Genomic DNA, 17,550 nt, shown 5'->3' with positions numbered 1-17,550 from the left:
CCCTTTCATTCCTGGAATCATCCTAGTGAACCTCCACTGAACCCTCTCTAATGTCAGCACATCCTTTCTTAAATGAGGAGCCCAAAAGCATTCACAATACTCCAAGATTAGCAAGGGTAATTCAGTTTCAATCAGACTCAATGTGGAGAGCAAGGAGACTTGGCTAATACAAGTCATTTTTAATAACAAGGCAGTCATATTTTCTCATCACTAATATTAGCTCCTTTTCCACTGTCATCTCATTTACAGTACAGGACACTGTACAGTGTCCTGGGATAGGAAGCCCTTTGTGCCATTTCCACTGGGACACAATTCATACCGGGGGGGAAAAAAAATTGGAGTGTTCTACCTTCAACTAGAAACAGGTGACTTTCTGCTGTCCCTTTTCTACTGGTTTTATCAGCATGCCGGCAAATGCCGTGGATGTGAGTAGGGGTAGAGGTGGTTAATCCCGGCGTGAAATTACATCATTTGACGCTGGCATCCTGAGCTTTCTTTTTCCACTGGTCCCTGTCCATTCCTCGGACAAGGTGCCAATGGAAAAGGAGCTATTCACCCAATCAGAATAATATACACTCCTAGAATTCATTGGGAACTATTCTGACTTGGTAGAACATATGCTCTTCACCCAATCAATTCAAACAGAATATAGATGCAATATTCTCAATTCTTTGTCTGTTTGATTGAGTTTGCTCATTTTCCAAGTACAAAATTCATGTTACATTGCAATTCAGATTTATTATCAGAGTACAGACAAGGCATCACATACAACCCTGAGATTCTTTCTCCTGTGAGTGGGGCAGAATCAACACTTACTGGTGGTGCAAATAAACGTAAACAAACGAAGAGCAAGAGTCCCAAAGAGTTCATGATTGAGTTTCTTGTTGAGGAATCTGATGATAGAGGGATAGCAGCTTTTCCTGAACATTGTGGCATGAGTCTTGTGGCACCTATACCTCGTTCCTGATGGTAGCAGCAAGAACAGTGTGTGGTGGTGGATCCTTGATGATTGCTGCTGCTCTCCAATGGCGGCGTTCTCCATCAATGCTCTTGATGGTGGGGAGGGTTTTGGCTGTGATGTCCTGGGCTGTTCACTACCTTTTGCAAAGCTTTACGCTCAGGGGTATTGGTGTGACCATATCAGACCATGATGCAAATAGCTACCACACACCTGTAGATATTTTTCAGGTTATCTGATGTTATACCAAACCTCCATAAACTCCTGAGGAAGTAGAGGTACTGACGTGCTTTCTTCATTATGACATTAGTGTGCTGGGTCCAGGAAAGATCCTCCAACATAATGATTTCCAAGAACTTATATTTGCTCATCCTGTCCACCTCTGATCACTGGATTGTACACCTTTGGTTTTCACTTCCTAAAGTTTTTAGTGATATTGAGTGCGAGGTCATTGTTGGTGCACCATTCAGCCAAGTTTTCAATCTCCCTCCTGTATGCTGACCTTCTCTTGCTGATCTAAATAATTTACACAAGAATGCAGTCCTACCTCTACCCCAATCAAATTTTACAATCCTAATCCACCCTCTCCACTATTTTAAAAAGTTGAAGGAAAGTGTCAACTTTTATCTCCCTTTACCCCAGTCCCAATTTGTACTTGGGCAAAACAGTTGGGCAAATGTTGTGAGACTTCAGCATTTTAATAACATGAGCCAAAAATAAATTTGATCAAAACGGTAGATGCTGGAATCTTAGGCAACAATGAGCTACTGGAGGAAACCTACAAGTCAGGCATCTTTATTTGGTAGAAATGATGAGTCATTTCCACCCATGAATGCCGCCTGACCGGCTGGGTTCCTACCGCAGCTTCATTTCTTAATGGAATTAACAGGAAAGTCTGCAGATGCTTTAGTGGACGCTAGCAATGCTTCGTTGTCACCTGTCAATCATTGTGCGTGATCAGATTCAACAAAGCTGTCAACGTCACACCAAATATTATGCAATGAGATGAGAGGCAGATTGTAAACGCATTCAATTTTGAGTAAATATTATTTGGCACTTTTTGGCTAAATCTCAAAATGAATGGAATTTCTCCAGCACTGTTATGTTTGCACTGTTTGCGCAATTGTTTTAAAACAAATTTACATCCTCCAAGGGATATTTCTTCTTTATTAATGAAGGATTTAATTTTCATTCCGTATTGGAGAGGGTTCAGAAAAGATTTACTAGAATGATACCAGGAATGAAAGGGTTAGTACCCATATATGAAGAACGCCAGCTCTTGGACTGTCCTCGGAGTAGGAAGGTAGTGGGGGGGGGGACCTGCATAGAGGCATTTCAAATGCTGAAAGACCTTGACCCAGTAGACTTGACAAGGATGTTTCCCATGGTAGGGGAGTCTAGGACAAGAGGACATAATTTCAGGATAAAAGAGTGTCAATTTAAAAACAGATGTGGAAACTTTTCTTTAGTCAAAGGGTCTGAGAAACTTGTTGCCACAGGTGGCTGTGGAATTGAGGTCTTTGGGTGTATTTAATAGGTTGACAAGTATTTGATTAGTCAGAGCATCAAGGATTACGGGGAGAAAACTGGGGAGTGTGGTTGAGTAGGAGGATGGATTAGCTCACGATTAGAATGGCGGAACAGACTCAATGGGTGTACTTCTACTCCTATATCTTGTGATCTTGCATTTCAAATATTCCTACTGCTGATTCATTTGTATGTTTTTTTTTATCATTTCCAACAAGGCAATCTAAACCAAATCATTTTATTTTGGTCTCAACTTTGTAATACTGCTCTTATATTTAACTCTGTAATTAGTTATTTATTGCTAATAATTATTTCTCCAATTTAAATATCCAGATCTTTTTAAGTCCATGTTATATCAACAGACAATCAAATTAGATATTACAACACAGAACATTACAGTATAAGCCCTTCAGCCCATGATGTGGTGCCAACCTGCATAAACCAACTGAGAAGCAATCTAAACCTTCCCTGTCTCACACACATAACCCTCTATTTTTCTGACATCCGTGTGCCTGTCTAAGAGTCTTTTAAATGTCCCTATTGTACTAGCCTCCATTACTAACCCTTGCAATCCATTGCAGGCATCCACCATTCTCTGTATAAAACAACTTCTCCGACATCTCCCCCAAACTTTTCTCAACTCACCTTAAAGAGATGTCCCATGGTATTTGCTATTGTCACCCAAGTAAAAAGGTGCACGCTTCATGCCTCTCCTTTGTTTCCACCTCTATTAAGTCACCTCTTATCCATCGTCACTCCAAAGAGCAATGCCCTAGCTCAATCAACCTTACTCCATAAGACTTGTTCTCCGATCAAGGAAACATCCTGGTAAATCTCCTCTGCACCATCTCTAGAAATCCTACATCCTTCCTGTAATAAGGTGACCAGAACTGAACACAATACTCCAGGTGTGGTAAGATAGAAATTTATAGAGCTGCAACATCATCTCACAGCTCTTGAACTCCATACCCTGACCAATGAAGGCCACTATACACCTTCTTAACTACTCAATCAACCTGCCCTGCAATCTTGAAGGATCGATGGACTTGAACACCAAGATCCCTCTGTCCTCTGCGCTGTTAAGAATTTGCCATTAACCATATATCCTACCTTCAAGTTCAACTTTCTAACATGCATCACTTCAGTTATCTGCATTAAATTCCATCTGCTATTTCTCCACCTAACTCTACATATGTTGCAACCTATGACAACCTTCTACTTTATCCACAATTCCAACCTTCGTGACAGCTGCAAATTTACTAACCTACCCCTCCATTTCTTCATCCAAATCATTTCTTTAAAAAAAAATCACAAAGAGCAGGGGTCCAAGAACAGATCCCTATAGAATGTCACTAGTTACTGACCTCCAGGCAGAATAAATTCCATCTACCACCACCACCCTGTCTTTTGCAGGCAAGCCAATTCTGAACCCAGGGATCCCATGCCCCATGATCTTCTGAGTAAGTCAACCAAAGAACATCAAACACGTCACCATATAAACCACATCCACTGCCTCATCAATTTCTTGTGTCACCTCAGAAAAACTCAATTTGGCTCACGAGGTCTGATCTGCCCTCACAAAGGCATGATATACCCAAGAATGCTTAGAAAATGCTTAGAAATCCTGTCCCTGCAAATCAACCAATAGTTTGCCCACCACTGATGCAAGACCCATTGGTGTCATACTCACTAGTCTATAATTCCCAAGGGGTTAAACAAGGGGTCTATGTTTGCCATTCTCCAAACCTTTGGTACCTCTCCTTTAGCCAGGGAGGACACAATGCCCCAGCAATCTCTTAATCTCCAAAAGTACCTGTGGTATCTCTTAATTCCAAAGGTATTTTGTGTCTAGTCCTGAGGACTTAATTATCTGAATGTTTTTAGGAAAATCCAGCACTTTCTCTTTCTTAATGAGTTCCAGGGCATTAGCCTGTTCTATGCTGACTTCATATTCACCAAGGTCCCTCTTTCTAGTGAGCACTGAAGCAAAATATGCATTCAGGACCTTCCCTATGTCTCCAGGCACATGTGTCCCAACTCCTCCTCCTCCCCCCCCACCCCATTATCCCTAATTGGCCCTATCCTTCTGTTCTTCATTTTCATGTAAAATTCCCCTAATTATACTTGCCAATGGCATCTGGTGCCCCTTGCTAGCTATCCTAACCATAAGAATCCTAAGATTCTTCCTGGCTACCATTTAATTCTTGAGAGTCCTTCCTGGCTTTTGTTTCCTAGACCTTTTTTTCCTATGCTTTTTCTTCCTCTTAATGACCTGTCCCATCTTTCTTGACAGCCATGGTTCAATTACCCTATCGCCTTTTCTCTGTCTCAGTGGGACAAAACTATTCAAAACCCTACAAGTGGTTCCAAAACATCCCCCACATTTCTGCTATATATTTCGGAGAACATCTATTCTCAATGTACTCTGCCTAGTTCCTGCCTCATCCCATCATAATTAGCCATTCCATAATTAAAAACATTTCTATTTTGTCTACTCTTATTGTTGTACATAGCTATGCTAAAGGTCAAGAGATATGGTCAATGCCTCCAAAATGCTCCCTCACTCAGAGGTCTGTTACCTGATTAAGTTCATTACACGGTACAAGATCCAGTATGGCCTCTCCTCTAATTGGGATGTCCACATATTATGTCAGGAATCGTTGGAGTCACCTGACAAATTGTGTCCCATCTGAACCATTTGCTCTGAGGAGGTGCCAGTCAATATAATCAAAGTTAGTCTCCTATAACAACAACCATGTTATTTTTGTGAATTACTTTTCATTGAAATTCATGATCCATTGGAATATGTTGGCAGCAGATAAGAATTCTCCTCATATTGGAACAGGAGATGGATTTCATCCTGCAAGTGGAAGGAATCACAGATTAGGTGGGATATTGTCACCAGTATTATGATCCTGTGATGGAATATTTGGAGATGTTTTTGGGAGATAAATTGGTAAAATTAGAGAAGTTTACACACTTTAAAACAGATCTTAATTGAAATACTGAAGAATTCATATTCAGTGAACTTTACAGAAACTATGGAGAATGCTATGCACATTTCACGAGTAGGTGCTAATTGAAATGATGTCATGAAATGAATGGACTTGATCCAGATTGTCTGTGTTGGACATTTTTGCAAGGCTTTTGCAAAGTGCTCAAAGGTCATTGAGAGGTTTGTTTACCTAAAACAACAGAAGTCTAACTCCTATTGTTTGCTGAAGAAGGAGGGGATTTTACAAGTGAGAGAGAGAAGGACATGTGGCTGGCAGTTGGAATCTGAGATGGAGAGAGAGAGAGAGAGAGAGAGAGAGAGAGAGAGAGACACACACAGCTGAAACAAGCAGGAGAAGCTTGTTGGAACTGAAACAGAGGCTCCAGAGTGGCGGATGGCTGGAAGTGCTACCTGTCTGATGTTTCTCTTGGAATAAGTGGAACATAAAGGAACTCTGAGGTAGCCTGAAAGAAAGAGGAGAACCCTGATGGGGCAAGTTTCATCAGTAAGACATTGAGGTGAATAATGGTGGTACCTCGGTTGTGGAAATCCTAGAACAACACATCTCTCTCTGAAAACCGACAAGAACCTTCCTGAGTGGTAACCATTTACCCTTTGAACACCAAAGCCTGGTGAACTTTATACATGTTAAATTCTGTGCACAGTATAAGAATTGCCTGTAACCAGAGAACTTGGAAGAATGAGGTGAGATTGAACTGTGAACCAAATAACTTTTCTTAAATTTATATACACATTGCATACACGTGCGCTTAGAATTAGAAGGGGGTTAAGTTGGGTAGTTAAATTAATACTGATGTTAAATGTGATTCTGTTTTCATGTTTAAAGATAATTAAAAGCAACTTTTGTTTAAGTAACCATTTGTCGTGGTGAATATCTATTGCTGCTGTGTTTTGGGGTCCTTTGGGCTCGTAACAATCCCATTTATTATTGAGACTTTTACCCCTTTATATCTTCATCCCATTTGCAATCTGACTCCATGACATTGTATAATTCAAGTGATGAGGCACATTTAACATTTCAAACTATCTCAGATACTGATTCTACTACTTCTTGCTTGTTTTTGTTTTTGTTTTCTACTGATTCCCCACTCTGTTAGCTTAACCTTCTATAAAATCCAACATGTTACTTATTGGTTCAAATAAAATGGAATTACAAGCACCATTTACCACAAGTAATGACACAAGGTAACACAAGTACAGGATATCAAGAAGACTTTTTTCAGATGTGCAATGATTAACACTCAGAATGGCATTTGGCTCTGTAGAACAAGCGAGTGAAAATACATGGGGGGACCCAACAAAAACTGGAGAAGTCTTTCAGTAAAAACACAAATGCTGTAGGAGGTAAAGATATATTACTGTCAATTCAGGCCTGAGCTCTTCTTCAATGTATGGAAAAAGTTGGCAGCGTTGGAATAAGAGAAGGGAGTGGAGGGGCATAGATCAGCAGACAAAAGGTGATAATGGATATGGAGAAGAGGCCAGGCCAGGAGAGTGGAAAGTTGAGAATTGATGGGGGAGTGGGGTTGGCTCTGTGAATGGAGAGCTAGGGTAAAGGAGACAGGGAAAAAGGGAAGAGAGGGACAGAGCTACAAGAAAGGAGACATGGTTGGGGGGGGTGTGGCTAAAAAAATACAAAAGTCAATTCGAATACGAGGTGTTGTTCCTCCATTTTGCAGGTGGTCTGAATCTGGCTGTACAAGACCATGGACAGACATGTAAACAAGGGAATGGGACGGAGAACTGAAATGGATGACCACTGGGAGGTCCACATCATTACGGCGGAGAGCTGAGGGGCTCAATGATACCCCAATCTCTCTGACCTAGAGGACCGAATACAGAAGATGACTCATGCAGATTCACAAGCTTTGTTTCACTTGGGAAGGACTGTTTGGAGCCCCCCCCGAATGGTGGAAAGGGAGGCGGCGAGGGCACAAGTGGAGCCTCTCCTGTACTCGCAGGGTGTGGTGATATGTTTCCTCCGTTGTATATAGTTATGATTGACCACTGTATATATGGAGCTGGCCCATGCACTGATGAGTCATACCCTATGATTCCTCCCCCTGTGGTCCTGGGCCATTAAGGTCGAGCCACCTATCCCTTCCCTCCATTCCTCGACCTGGATCCGGGCCAGCAAGGTTCTGCTGTACATTAAAGCCTATTTCCCACAGCCAAGTCTCTGTGGCCATTGGTAGGGGGTTGGCGCCAAGGGGGCAGTGGTTGGGAAGGGAGGATGGGACCTGCCTGCTTTTTGCACGTCGGGATCAGGCCGCCAAACCGTGGTGGAGGGGATCGTTGAAGAGATGGGTACATGGATCTGACAGGGCTACGCAGAGGGGAAATTGTAGGCCGTTGTTAGGGTAGGTGACTAGAGGGGGGGGGGGCACAACTCTGTGCTCTCTATCTTCACCTCCTCTGGATGGTCGGAGACCTGCTGAGTTTCTCCAGCATTGTCCCCTCAGGTGTCGGCAGCGGTCACGGCACTGGGTCATCAGGCAGCAAGTGGGCGAACTCGTAGGAGTCGAGCAGGTAGATGACGATGAAGAGAAGCGAGAAGAAGCCAAAGAGGCAAAACGAGGGGCACAGGAGGCAGCAGCGACACAGGCAAAATAAAAGAAAGGACATCGTGAAAAGAGGCGGGTCCGGTCCGTGACGTCACGGATCGGTCCGTGACGTCACTGAGCGGCCCGTGACATCACAGGCCCGTGGCGTCACTGGGGCCTGTGACGTCACGGACCGACCCGTGACGTCCCGCGGGGGGGGAGGAGCGGTCAGTTGACGCATGCGTGGGCGGAGCGCCAGCTCCACTCCCCATGACGACAGCTGCGCTCGAGGGAATCGGGGCCATGTCTTCGGCTGAAGCGCCCATGCCGGCCGCGGGGATCTAACTGAGCGAGGCGGTCGGAAGCGGGGGAAGTGATGGCGCATCGGTATCTCCTGCTTGGCCGCTGCTGCCGGGGTTTCTGCAAGAGCCTGGGCCCTCGGGACAGCAGGCCGGCCTGGAGGCAGGTAGGTCATGGCCTTCAGGCACCTTGCGCGGCCCGGCTGCCCACCCCCTATAGCCACCACTCCCCCCCTATCATACCCACCTCCCCCCCTATCATACCCACCTCCCCCCCTATCATACCCACCTCCCCCCCTATCATACCCACCTCCCCCCCTATCATACCCACCTCCCCCCCTATCATACCCACCTCCCCCCCTATCATACCCACCTCCCCCCCTATCATACCCACCTCCCCCCCTATCATACCCACCTCCCCCCCTATCATACCCACCTCCCCCCCTATCTTACCCACCTCCCCCCCTATCTTACCCACCTCCCCCCCTATCATACCCACCTCCCCCCCTATCATACCCACCTCCCCCCCTATCATACCCACCTCCCCCCCTATCATACCCACCTCCCCCCCTATCATACCCACCTCCCCCCCTATCATACCCACCTCCCCCCCTATCATACCCACCTCCCCCCCTATCATACCCACCTCCCCCCCTATCATACCCACCTCCCCCCCTATCATACCCACCTCCCCCCCTATCATACCCACCTCCCCCCCTATCATACCCACCTCCCCCCCTATCATACCCACCTCCCCCCCTATCATACCCACCTCCCCCCCTATCATACCCACCTCCCCCCCTATCATACCCACCTCCCCCCCTATCATACCCACCTCCCCCCCTATCATACCCACCTCCCCCCCTATCATACCCACCTCCCCCCCTATCATACCCACCTCCCCCCCTATCATACCCACCTCCCCCCCTATCATACCCACCTCCCCCCTATCATATCCACCTCCCCCCCTATCATACCCACCTCCCCCCCTATCATACCCACCTCCCCCCCTATCATACCCACCTCCCCCCCTATCATACCCACCTCCCCCCCTATCATACCCACCTCCCCCCCTATCATACCCACCTCCCCCCCTATCATACCCACCTCCCCCCCTATCATACCCACCTCCCCCCCTATCATACCCACCTCCCCCCCTATCATACCCACCTCCCCCCCTATCATACCCACCTCCCCCCCTATCATACCCACCTCCCCCCCTATCATACCCACCTCCCCCCCTATCATACCCACCTCCCCCCCTATCATACCCACCTCCCCCCCTATCATACCCACCTCCCCCCCTATCATACCCACCTCCCCCCCTATCATACCCACCTCCCCCCCTATCATACCCACCTCCCCCCCTATCATACCCACCTCCCCCCCTATCATACCCACCTCCCCCCCTATCATACCCACCTCCCCCCCTATCATACCCACCTCCCCCCCTATCATACCCACCTCCCCCCCTATCATACCCACCTCCCCCCCTATCATACCCACCTCCCCCCCTATCATACCCACCTCCCCCCCTATCATACCCACCTCCCCCCCTATCATACCCACCTCCCCCCCTATCATACCCACCTCCCCCCCTATCATACCCACCTCCCCCCCTATCATACCCACCTCCCCCCCTATCATACCCACCTCCCCCCCTATCATACCCACCTCCCCCCCTATCATACCCACCTCCCCCCCTATCATACCCACCTCCCCCCCTATCATACCCACCTCCCCCCCTATCATACCCACCTCCCCCCCTATCATACCCACCTCCCCCCCTATCATACCCACCTCCCCCCCTATCATACCCACCTCCCCCCCTATCATACCCACCTCCCCCCCTATCATACCCACCTCCCCCCCTATCATACCCACCTCCCCCCCTATCATACCCACCTCCCCCCCTATCATACCCACCTCCCCCCCTATCATACCCACCTCCCCCCCTATCATACCCACCTCCCCCCCTATCATACCCACCTCCCCCCCTATCATACCCACCTCCCCCCCTATCATACCCACCTCCCCCCCTATCATACCCACCTCCCCCCCTATCATACCCACCTCCCCCCCTATCATACCCACCTCCCCCCCTATCATACCCACCTCCCCCCCTATCATACCCACCTCCCCCCCTATCATACCCACCTCCCCCCCTATCATACCCACCTCCCCCCCTATCATACCCACCTCCCCCCCTATCATACCCACCTCCCCCCCTATCATACCCACCTCCCCCCCTATCATACCCACCTCCCCCCCTATCATACCCACCTCCCCCCCTATCATACCCACCTCCCCCCCTATCATACCCACCTCCCCCCCTATCATACCCACCTCCCCCCCTATCATACCCACCTCCCCCCCTATCATACCCACCTCCCCCCCTATCATACCCACCTCCCCCCCTATCATACCCACCTCCCCCCCTATCATACCCACCTCCCCCCCTATCATACCCACCTCCCCCCCTATCATACCCACCTCCCCCCCTATCATACCCACCTCCCCCCCTATCATACCCACCTCCCCCCCTATCATACCCACCTCCCCCCCTATCATACCCACCTCCCCCCCTATCATACCCACCTCCCCCCCTATCATACCCACCTCCCCCCCTATCATACCCACCTCCCCCCCTATCATACCCACCTCCCCCCCTATCATACCCACCTCCCCCCCTATCATACCCACCTCCCCCCCTATCATACCCACCTCCCCCCCTATCATACCCACCTCCCCCCCTATCATACCCACCTCCCCCCCTATCATACCCACCTCCCCCCCTATCATACCCACCTCCCCCCCTATCATACCCACCTCCCCCCCTATCATACCCACCTCCCCCCCTATCATACCCACCTCCCCCCCTATCATACCCACCTCCCCCCCTATCATACCCACCTCCCCCCCTATCATACCCACCTCCCCCCCTATCATACCCACCTCCCCCCCTATCATACCCACCTCCCCCCCTATCATACCCACCTCCCCCCCTATCATACCCACCTCCCCCCCTATCATACCCACCTCCCCCCCTATCATACCCACCTCCCCCCCTATCATACCCACCTCCCCCCCTATCATACCCACCTCCCCCCCTATCATACCCACCTCCCCCCTATCATACCCACCTCCCCCCTATCATACCCACCTCCCCCCCCTATCATACCCACCTCCCCCCCCTATCATACCCACCTCCCCCCCTATCATACCCACCTCCCCCCCTATCATACCCACCTCCCCCCCTATCATACCCACCTCCCCCCCTATCATACCCACCTCCCCCCCTATCATACCCACCTCCCCCCCTATCATACCCACCTCCCCCCCTATCATACCCACCTCCCCCCCTATCATACCCACCTCCCCCCCTATCATACCCACCTCCCCCCCTATCATACCCACCTCCCCCCCTATCATACCCACCTCCCCCCCTATCATACCCACCTCCCCCCCTATCATACCCACCTCCCCCCCTATCATACCCACCTCCCCCCCTATCATACCCACCTCCCCCCCTATCATACCCACCTCCCCCCCTCCCACCCCACCCCCTCCAACCCCCCTCACCTCCCACTCCCCCCCCGTTCCGATCCAGGGCCGGGCCCTGGTGGAGTCCAGACCTGCACTCGTAAGTGATGCTGGCGTGTTGTGTAACAACTCCACTGGATCCCGGCCTCGCACCACTTATGTAACTGGGGCCCCTCTAAAACTATAAATAAATTATCATAATCCATCGGATCGCAGAGTAAAATGGGCCTTTCTCTTTTCTCTGGAGCGAAGTAGGGCTGAAGGATGACCTGGTGGGCATCGATTGTCACGTCTTTCCCCCCCCCCCCTCCCCCCAGTATAGAGGGGTTAAAAAGTTAGAGGAGGTAGGTTTGAAGGGAGAGCGAACAGATTTGAAAAGGAACAGAGCCAAGTTTCGCCCACATGTTGTGGTTATATGGAATGAGCTGCTAGAGGAAGTTAGAAATACAGCCTTTAAGAGTCATTTAGGCAGGTACTTGGACAGGAAAGGTTAAGGGTTATGGCCCACGTGCAATCAAGTGGAACTAGTTCTAGAAGACCTCTTGATCCGGCTGGACAAGTTGGGCCAAAGAGCCTGTTTGGACACTGTGCACACCATGAAGCTGTGCACATCTTGGCTTGGGTGGGCTCTGGTGATCAAGGATGATACTGTTGCGAGCCCAGAGGAGCCCAAAACCCAGCAGCAATAGATATTCACCATGACAAATGGTTACTTAAACAAAAATTGCTTTTAATTATCTTTAAACATGAAAAGAGAATAACACTTTAACTTGTCTCTATTGACTTAATCTAACTTAACCCCCTTTCTAATTCTATGCGTATGTATAAGTAATTAATGTGTAACTTTAGAAAAGTTATTTGATTCACAGTCCAATCTCACTTCTCATTTCTCCAAGTTCACTGGTTCCAGGCAATTCTTAGACTGTGCACAGAATTTAACATTTATGAAGTTCAGCAGGCTTTGTTGCTTGAAAGGTAAATGATTACCGCTCAGGAAGGTTCTTGTCAGTTTTCAGAGAGAGATTCATTGTACGCTGACACCCACAACTGATTCCTTTTTTTAAAATCAGCCACTTCAGTGTCTTGATGAAACGTGCTCTCTTTCTTTCAGGTCACCACAGAGTGCCTTTTTGTTTCTCTTATTTCAGTTAGACAGCCAGTCCTCTCCTTGCATGAACCACAAGTGCTTTGACCAGGCTGAACTAAGCACTTGCAACCCACCTTCCAAATGGGGTTTTCCACAAGTGTGCCCAGTTCCAGTTCCACTTGTAAAACTGTAGAACTGATTTCTGTGTGTCTCTCTCACACACAGAAAGCCTGTTTGACTCTCTCTGCTTGCAAAACCACATGTCCCTCCAAGAACAGCAAGTTCCACTCCAGACAGAATGCAGCTCCAACAAGCTCTTTCATCTGTTATCTTTTTGTTAAAAAAATCCAATCCATTAGTGAAGTCTCTTGAGCACTCTCCAAAGCTTTTGCAAAGACTGTTGGCCTCAACATGTCTAGTATGAGCAGAGCTCCAGTATTTTAAATGATCTGTTTTAAAGTGTTTGTACGTGACCTACATTAACAAACCTTCCCCAATCTATATACTGTCACCATATCCCCTCTGGTTCTGAGGTGATTGATGAGGTCAATGTGGGAGCTGCTAAACCTGGGCAGGAGATGCTTGAAAAGGAGGGCTGACAGTTGGGCAATTTAGGAGGCAATCTTACTGTAGTTTATTGTGTGCACCTGATAAACAGACTTAAAAGTTCTGTCATCTGGAAAGTTCTCCTTTACTTTGAGAGGCCATGGTCCAGAAATTCAAGGGCCAGTGAGGATATTGCACTTTTTCCATGTGCTTTTGAGAGTACCCTTGAAACCTTTTGTCTACCTGCTCGATCTTTTCCCCTGAAAGTTCAGCATGATCTCTGTCTCAGGAGTGGAGTGTTGAGCTTATCCAGTGGAGCCAAATTAATGTAGGCCTCGGAGAGGATGCTGACATTGGAGAGGGCAGTTCCAATCTGCTGAACAATGGGCAAGATTTTGGAGTTAGTGTGCACTGTGTTGCAGGCTGCAGTTAGGTAGCAAACTGACCTGGAGTCAATACAGAAGACCATTAAAACAATGAAGATCATTAGGGTCTTCCTTTCCTCCAGTGATGACATATACCAGGAGTGTTGCTTAAATAGAGATCAAAGTGTTATAAAGCATCCTTTGCCATCCATCAGGCAGTACCTTTACCCCAGTACCATCAGGAAGGAGGTGCAATAGCACCAAAATCAGGATGGTTCAGCTGGGAAATGGCTTCTTCCTGCAGGCTGAAAGATTGATGAACCTTGGATCTGGCACAAAATCTAAGGAGGTAAGGAAAACAAGTCATGGAACTTGCACAAATCAAGGATGTGGGGGTGCTTGTGGTCTTAAAGCAAACAAGGACACCCCCCCCCCCCCCCCAGGGCCTGAGAATATATTCCCTCAGACTCTGAGGGAGGTGAGTGTAAAAATTCCAGGGGGTCTGGCAGAAATATTTCAGATGTCCTTTGGTGAGATTAGCTCATGTTGTTCTATGATTTTAAAAAACTCCAACAGTCACCTAAGAAATTATAGACTGGCGAGCCTGATGTCAATAGGTAAATTATTGGAAGGCAAGAGATATACAAGAACAGTACAACTCCGATTATCTGAAATGGTCAGAACTGGTCCCATTTCAGAAAATGTGTTTCTTTTAGGGGAACCAGTCATTTTTTAAAAAGCAGTAGTAACAACAAATAATTTGTATAACAAAGCAAGGCTTTTTAAGAATTAAAATAATGTTTAATTGAGAACAAAAATATGCTGGCCACTGTCAATCACCACCAATTCCCCTCCAAGGCCCCACTTGTGCCAGGAGCCAGAGGTCCGCCGCTGCCAGGAGCACAACGTCCCCAGTCAATTCAGCTCCAAAAATTTTCAGATAACAGGATTTTGGAGAATCAGAGTTGTTCTGCATTTGGATACCTCAGGGCTGATTAGGGATTAGTTAACATGGCTTTGTGTATGATAGGTCATGTTTAACCATAGTTTTTCAAGGAGGTTACCAGGAAAGTTATTGAAGGAAAGGCTGTGGATTTTGTTTGCATGGACTTTAGTGATGTCATCTACATCAATGATTTTTCAAAAAAAATAAATAACATGCAGCACGGCAACAGCCCACGAGTCTGTGGTGTCCTTTGGCTTGGCTTCACGGACGAAGATTTATGGAGGGGGTAAAGGTCCACGTCAGCTGCAGGCTCGTTTGTGGCTGACAAGTCCGATGCGGGACAGGCAGACACGGTTGCAGCGGCTACAGGGGAAAATTGGTGGGTTGGGGTTGGGTGTTGGGTTTTTCCTCCTTTGCCTTTTGTCAATTAACCTACACACACAGTACATTTCAAATTGTGGGAGAAAACTGGAACCTCCAGAAAACCCACAGAGAGAACGTACCAACTCCTTAGACAGCGTGGGATTCAAACCCTGTTCCAAATGCTAATGCTGTAAAGGCAGTTGCACCAACTGTGCCAACCCATTGATCTGGAGGATAGTGGTAAATTGGATCAGCAAGTTTGCAGGTTACACTAAGATTGGAGACAGTGAAGCAGCTTTTAAAGCTTGCAGAGGCTATCTGGGCCAGCTGAAAAATGGCAGATGGAATTTGATGCAGACAAGTGTGAGGTGTTGTATTTTGGAAGGAGAAACCAAGAAAAAACATAATGGGAGCACAGAGGAATGTAGTAGAACAGAGGGATCTGGGAATACAGATATCCAATTCCCTGAAAGTGTGTTCCGATTAGATAGGATTGTAAAGCGAGCTTGTGGCATTTTGGCCTTCATAAAGTATTGATCATAGGAGTTGGCATGTTATGGTAAAGTTGGAATAGACATTGGTGAGGCCAAATTTGGAGTATTGTGTGCAGTTTTGGTCACCCAACTACGGGGAAGATATCCATAAGATAGAAAGAGTGCAGAAAAGATTTACCAGGATGTTGCCAAGACTTCAGGAACTGAGTTACAAGTAAAGGTTAAACAGGTTAGAACTTTAAGGCCCAGAGCTTGGAGTTTGCTTTTCAGTTTTGAGGGGATGATGGTGTTGAATGTCAAACTGTAGTTAATAAAGAACACCCTGGTGTGTGCATCTTTGCTGTCCAGGTGTTCCAGAATTTTGTGTAGAGCCAGTGAGATGACATCTGCCCATAGTCCTGTTGCTCAGTAACTTGCCATTTCCTGCACATGTCCTACCTTGGTTTGCCCTTCCAAAACCCCTGCCATTTTACATCCTATTTTTCCATCTAGTCAGATCCCTGTGTAAGCTTTGTGTCATCTGCAAACTTGCTGATCCAATTTACCACATTACCATCCAGATCACTGATAGAGATGACAAACAACAATGCATGCCACTGGTCATCCAGTCTGAGAAGCAATCATCCACCACCATTCTCTGGCTTCTCCCTTAAAGCCAATGTCAACAACCTCTTCATGAATACCAAGTGACTGAACCTTTCTGATCTGGACAAAGAAATGGAGGAATAGGTCAGTAAGTATGCAGATGACAAAATCTGAAGGTATAGAAGGTTGTTGTAGGTTAAATCAGGAATATAAACAGGAAGCAGAGTTAGGCAGAAAAACTAGCAGATGGGGGTTTAATTGAGACAAGTGCGAAGTGTTGCATTTTGGAAGGTCAAGATTGAAGGCACAGTACATGGCAGGATTCTTAACAGTGCAGAAGAACAGAGAAATTTCACAAGGCTTCTGTGCAGGTTGATAGGGTAGTTACCCTATCAATGGCATATGCCCTTCGTGTGTTCAAGAGTAGTGAGATAATGTTCTATAAAATTCTGGTTAAACTGCACTTGGAATATTGTGTTTAGTTCTGGTTGCCTCATTATAGGAAGGATGTGGAAGCTTTGGAGAGCGTGCAGAGGAGATTTATCAGGATGTTGCCCGGTTTAGAGAACGCGTCTTGTGAGGGAAGCCTACAGAACTAAGGCTTTCCACTGAGACAAAGGAAGATGAGAGGCAACTTAGAGGTCCACAAGATCTTCAGCAGCTTAGACAGGGTAAACCTTCTCCCCCAGGGCAACAGCAGCAAACACCAGAGGACATCTGTGCAAGGTGAGGGGAGAAAGTTTAGAGGAGTCATCAAGGACAAGTGTTTTCCTCCTTTTTTTTAATCCTTTACTGCCACCATCTGGGGTCAAGGTGGAGATGTGTACAATAGAGACATTTAAAACATGGATGAAAGAAAAATAGAGGGTTATGGTGTGAGATGGGGAAGGTTTGGATTGTTAATTTTACATAGGTCAGTACAACATCATGGGTTGAAGGCCCTGTACTGTAATGTTCTGCTTTCTATGACAAACCACTCAGGTGGAACCTTGTCAAAGGCCTTACTAAAGTCCTTGTAGACCACATCCAGAGGCTCTCCTTCAACTTTCCTGGTAACTTTCTCAAAAAAAAACTAGAAGATTGGTTAAACATGTTGACTGTCCCTAATCACTCCCTGTATCCAAATTTGTATATCTGATCTCTGACAATACCTTCTAATAGTTTACCTATTAATGACAACAGGCTTACCAGCCTATCATTGAGGGCATTTTTGGAACTTAAAAAAAAATTATTATTTTCATTTGCATCAAAACATACAGTATTTATCCATAACATGAT

At 47.0% G+C, this 17,550-nt stretch overlaps 1 protein-coding gene and 1 long non-coding RNA gene across 3 annotated transcripts in view; one reads left to right on the top strand and one right to left on the bottom strand.

Moving 5' to 3' along the window:
• Positions 1-5,229: 5,229 nt before the first annotated feature.
• LOC138755805 (uncharacterized) lies at positions 5,230-8,170 on the bottom strand. The gene is made up of 2 exons (XR_011352571.1): positions 7,912-8,170; positions 5,230-5,345 (listed from the first exon to the last, which is right to left on the bottom strand). It is a non-coding gene; the product is annotated as an uncharacterized lncRNA (long non-coding RNA).
• An 88-nt stretch (positions 8,171-8,258) lies between these two features.
• Positions 8,259-17,550, top strand: part of afg3l2 (AFG3-like AAA ATPase 2) — a 62,606-nt gene continuing 53,314 nt past the window's right edge. For both annotated transcript variants that reach the window (XM_069922437.1, XM_069922436.1), the window contains exon 1: positions 8,259-8,510. In XM_069922437.1, coding sequence (XP_069778538.1) covers positions 8,421-8,510 — 90 coding nt within the window. In that variant the 5' untranslated portion in view covers positions 8,259-8,420. The remainder of the gene's footprint in view (positions 8,511-17,550) is intronic.

Source organism: Narcine bancroftii, chromosome 2, assembly GCF_036971445.1.
Source record: "Narcine bancroftii isolate sNarBan1 chromosome 2, sNarBan1.hap1, whole genome shotgun sequence".
Taxonomy (NCBI): Eukaryota; Metazoa; Chordata; class Chondrichthyes; order Torpediniformes; family Narcinidae; genus Narcine; species Narcine bancroftii.
This window is presented reverse-complemented; position numbering and strand designations above follow the sequence as displayed.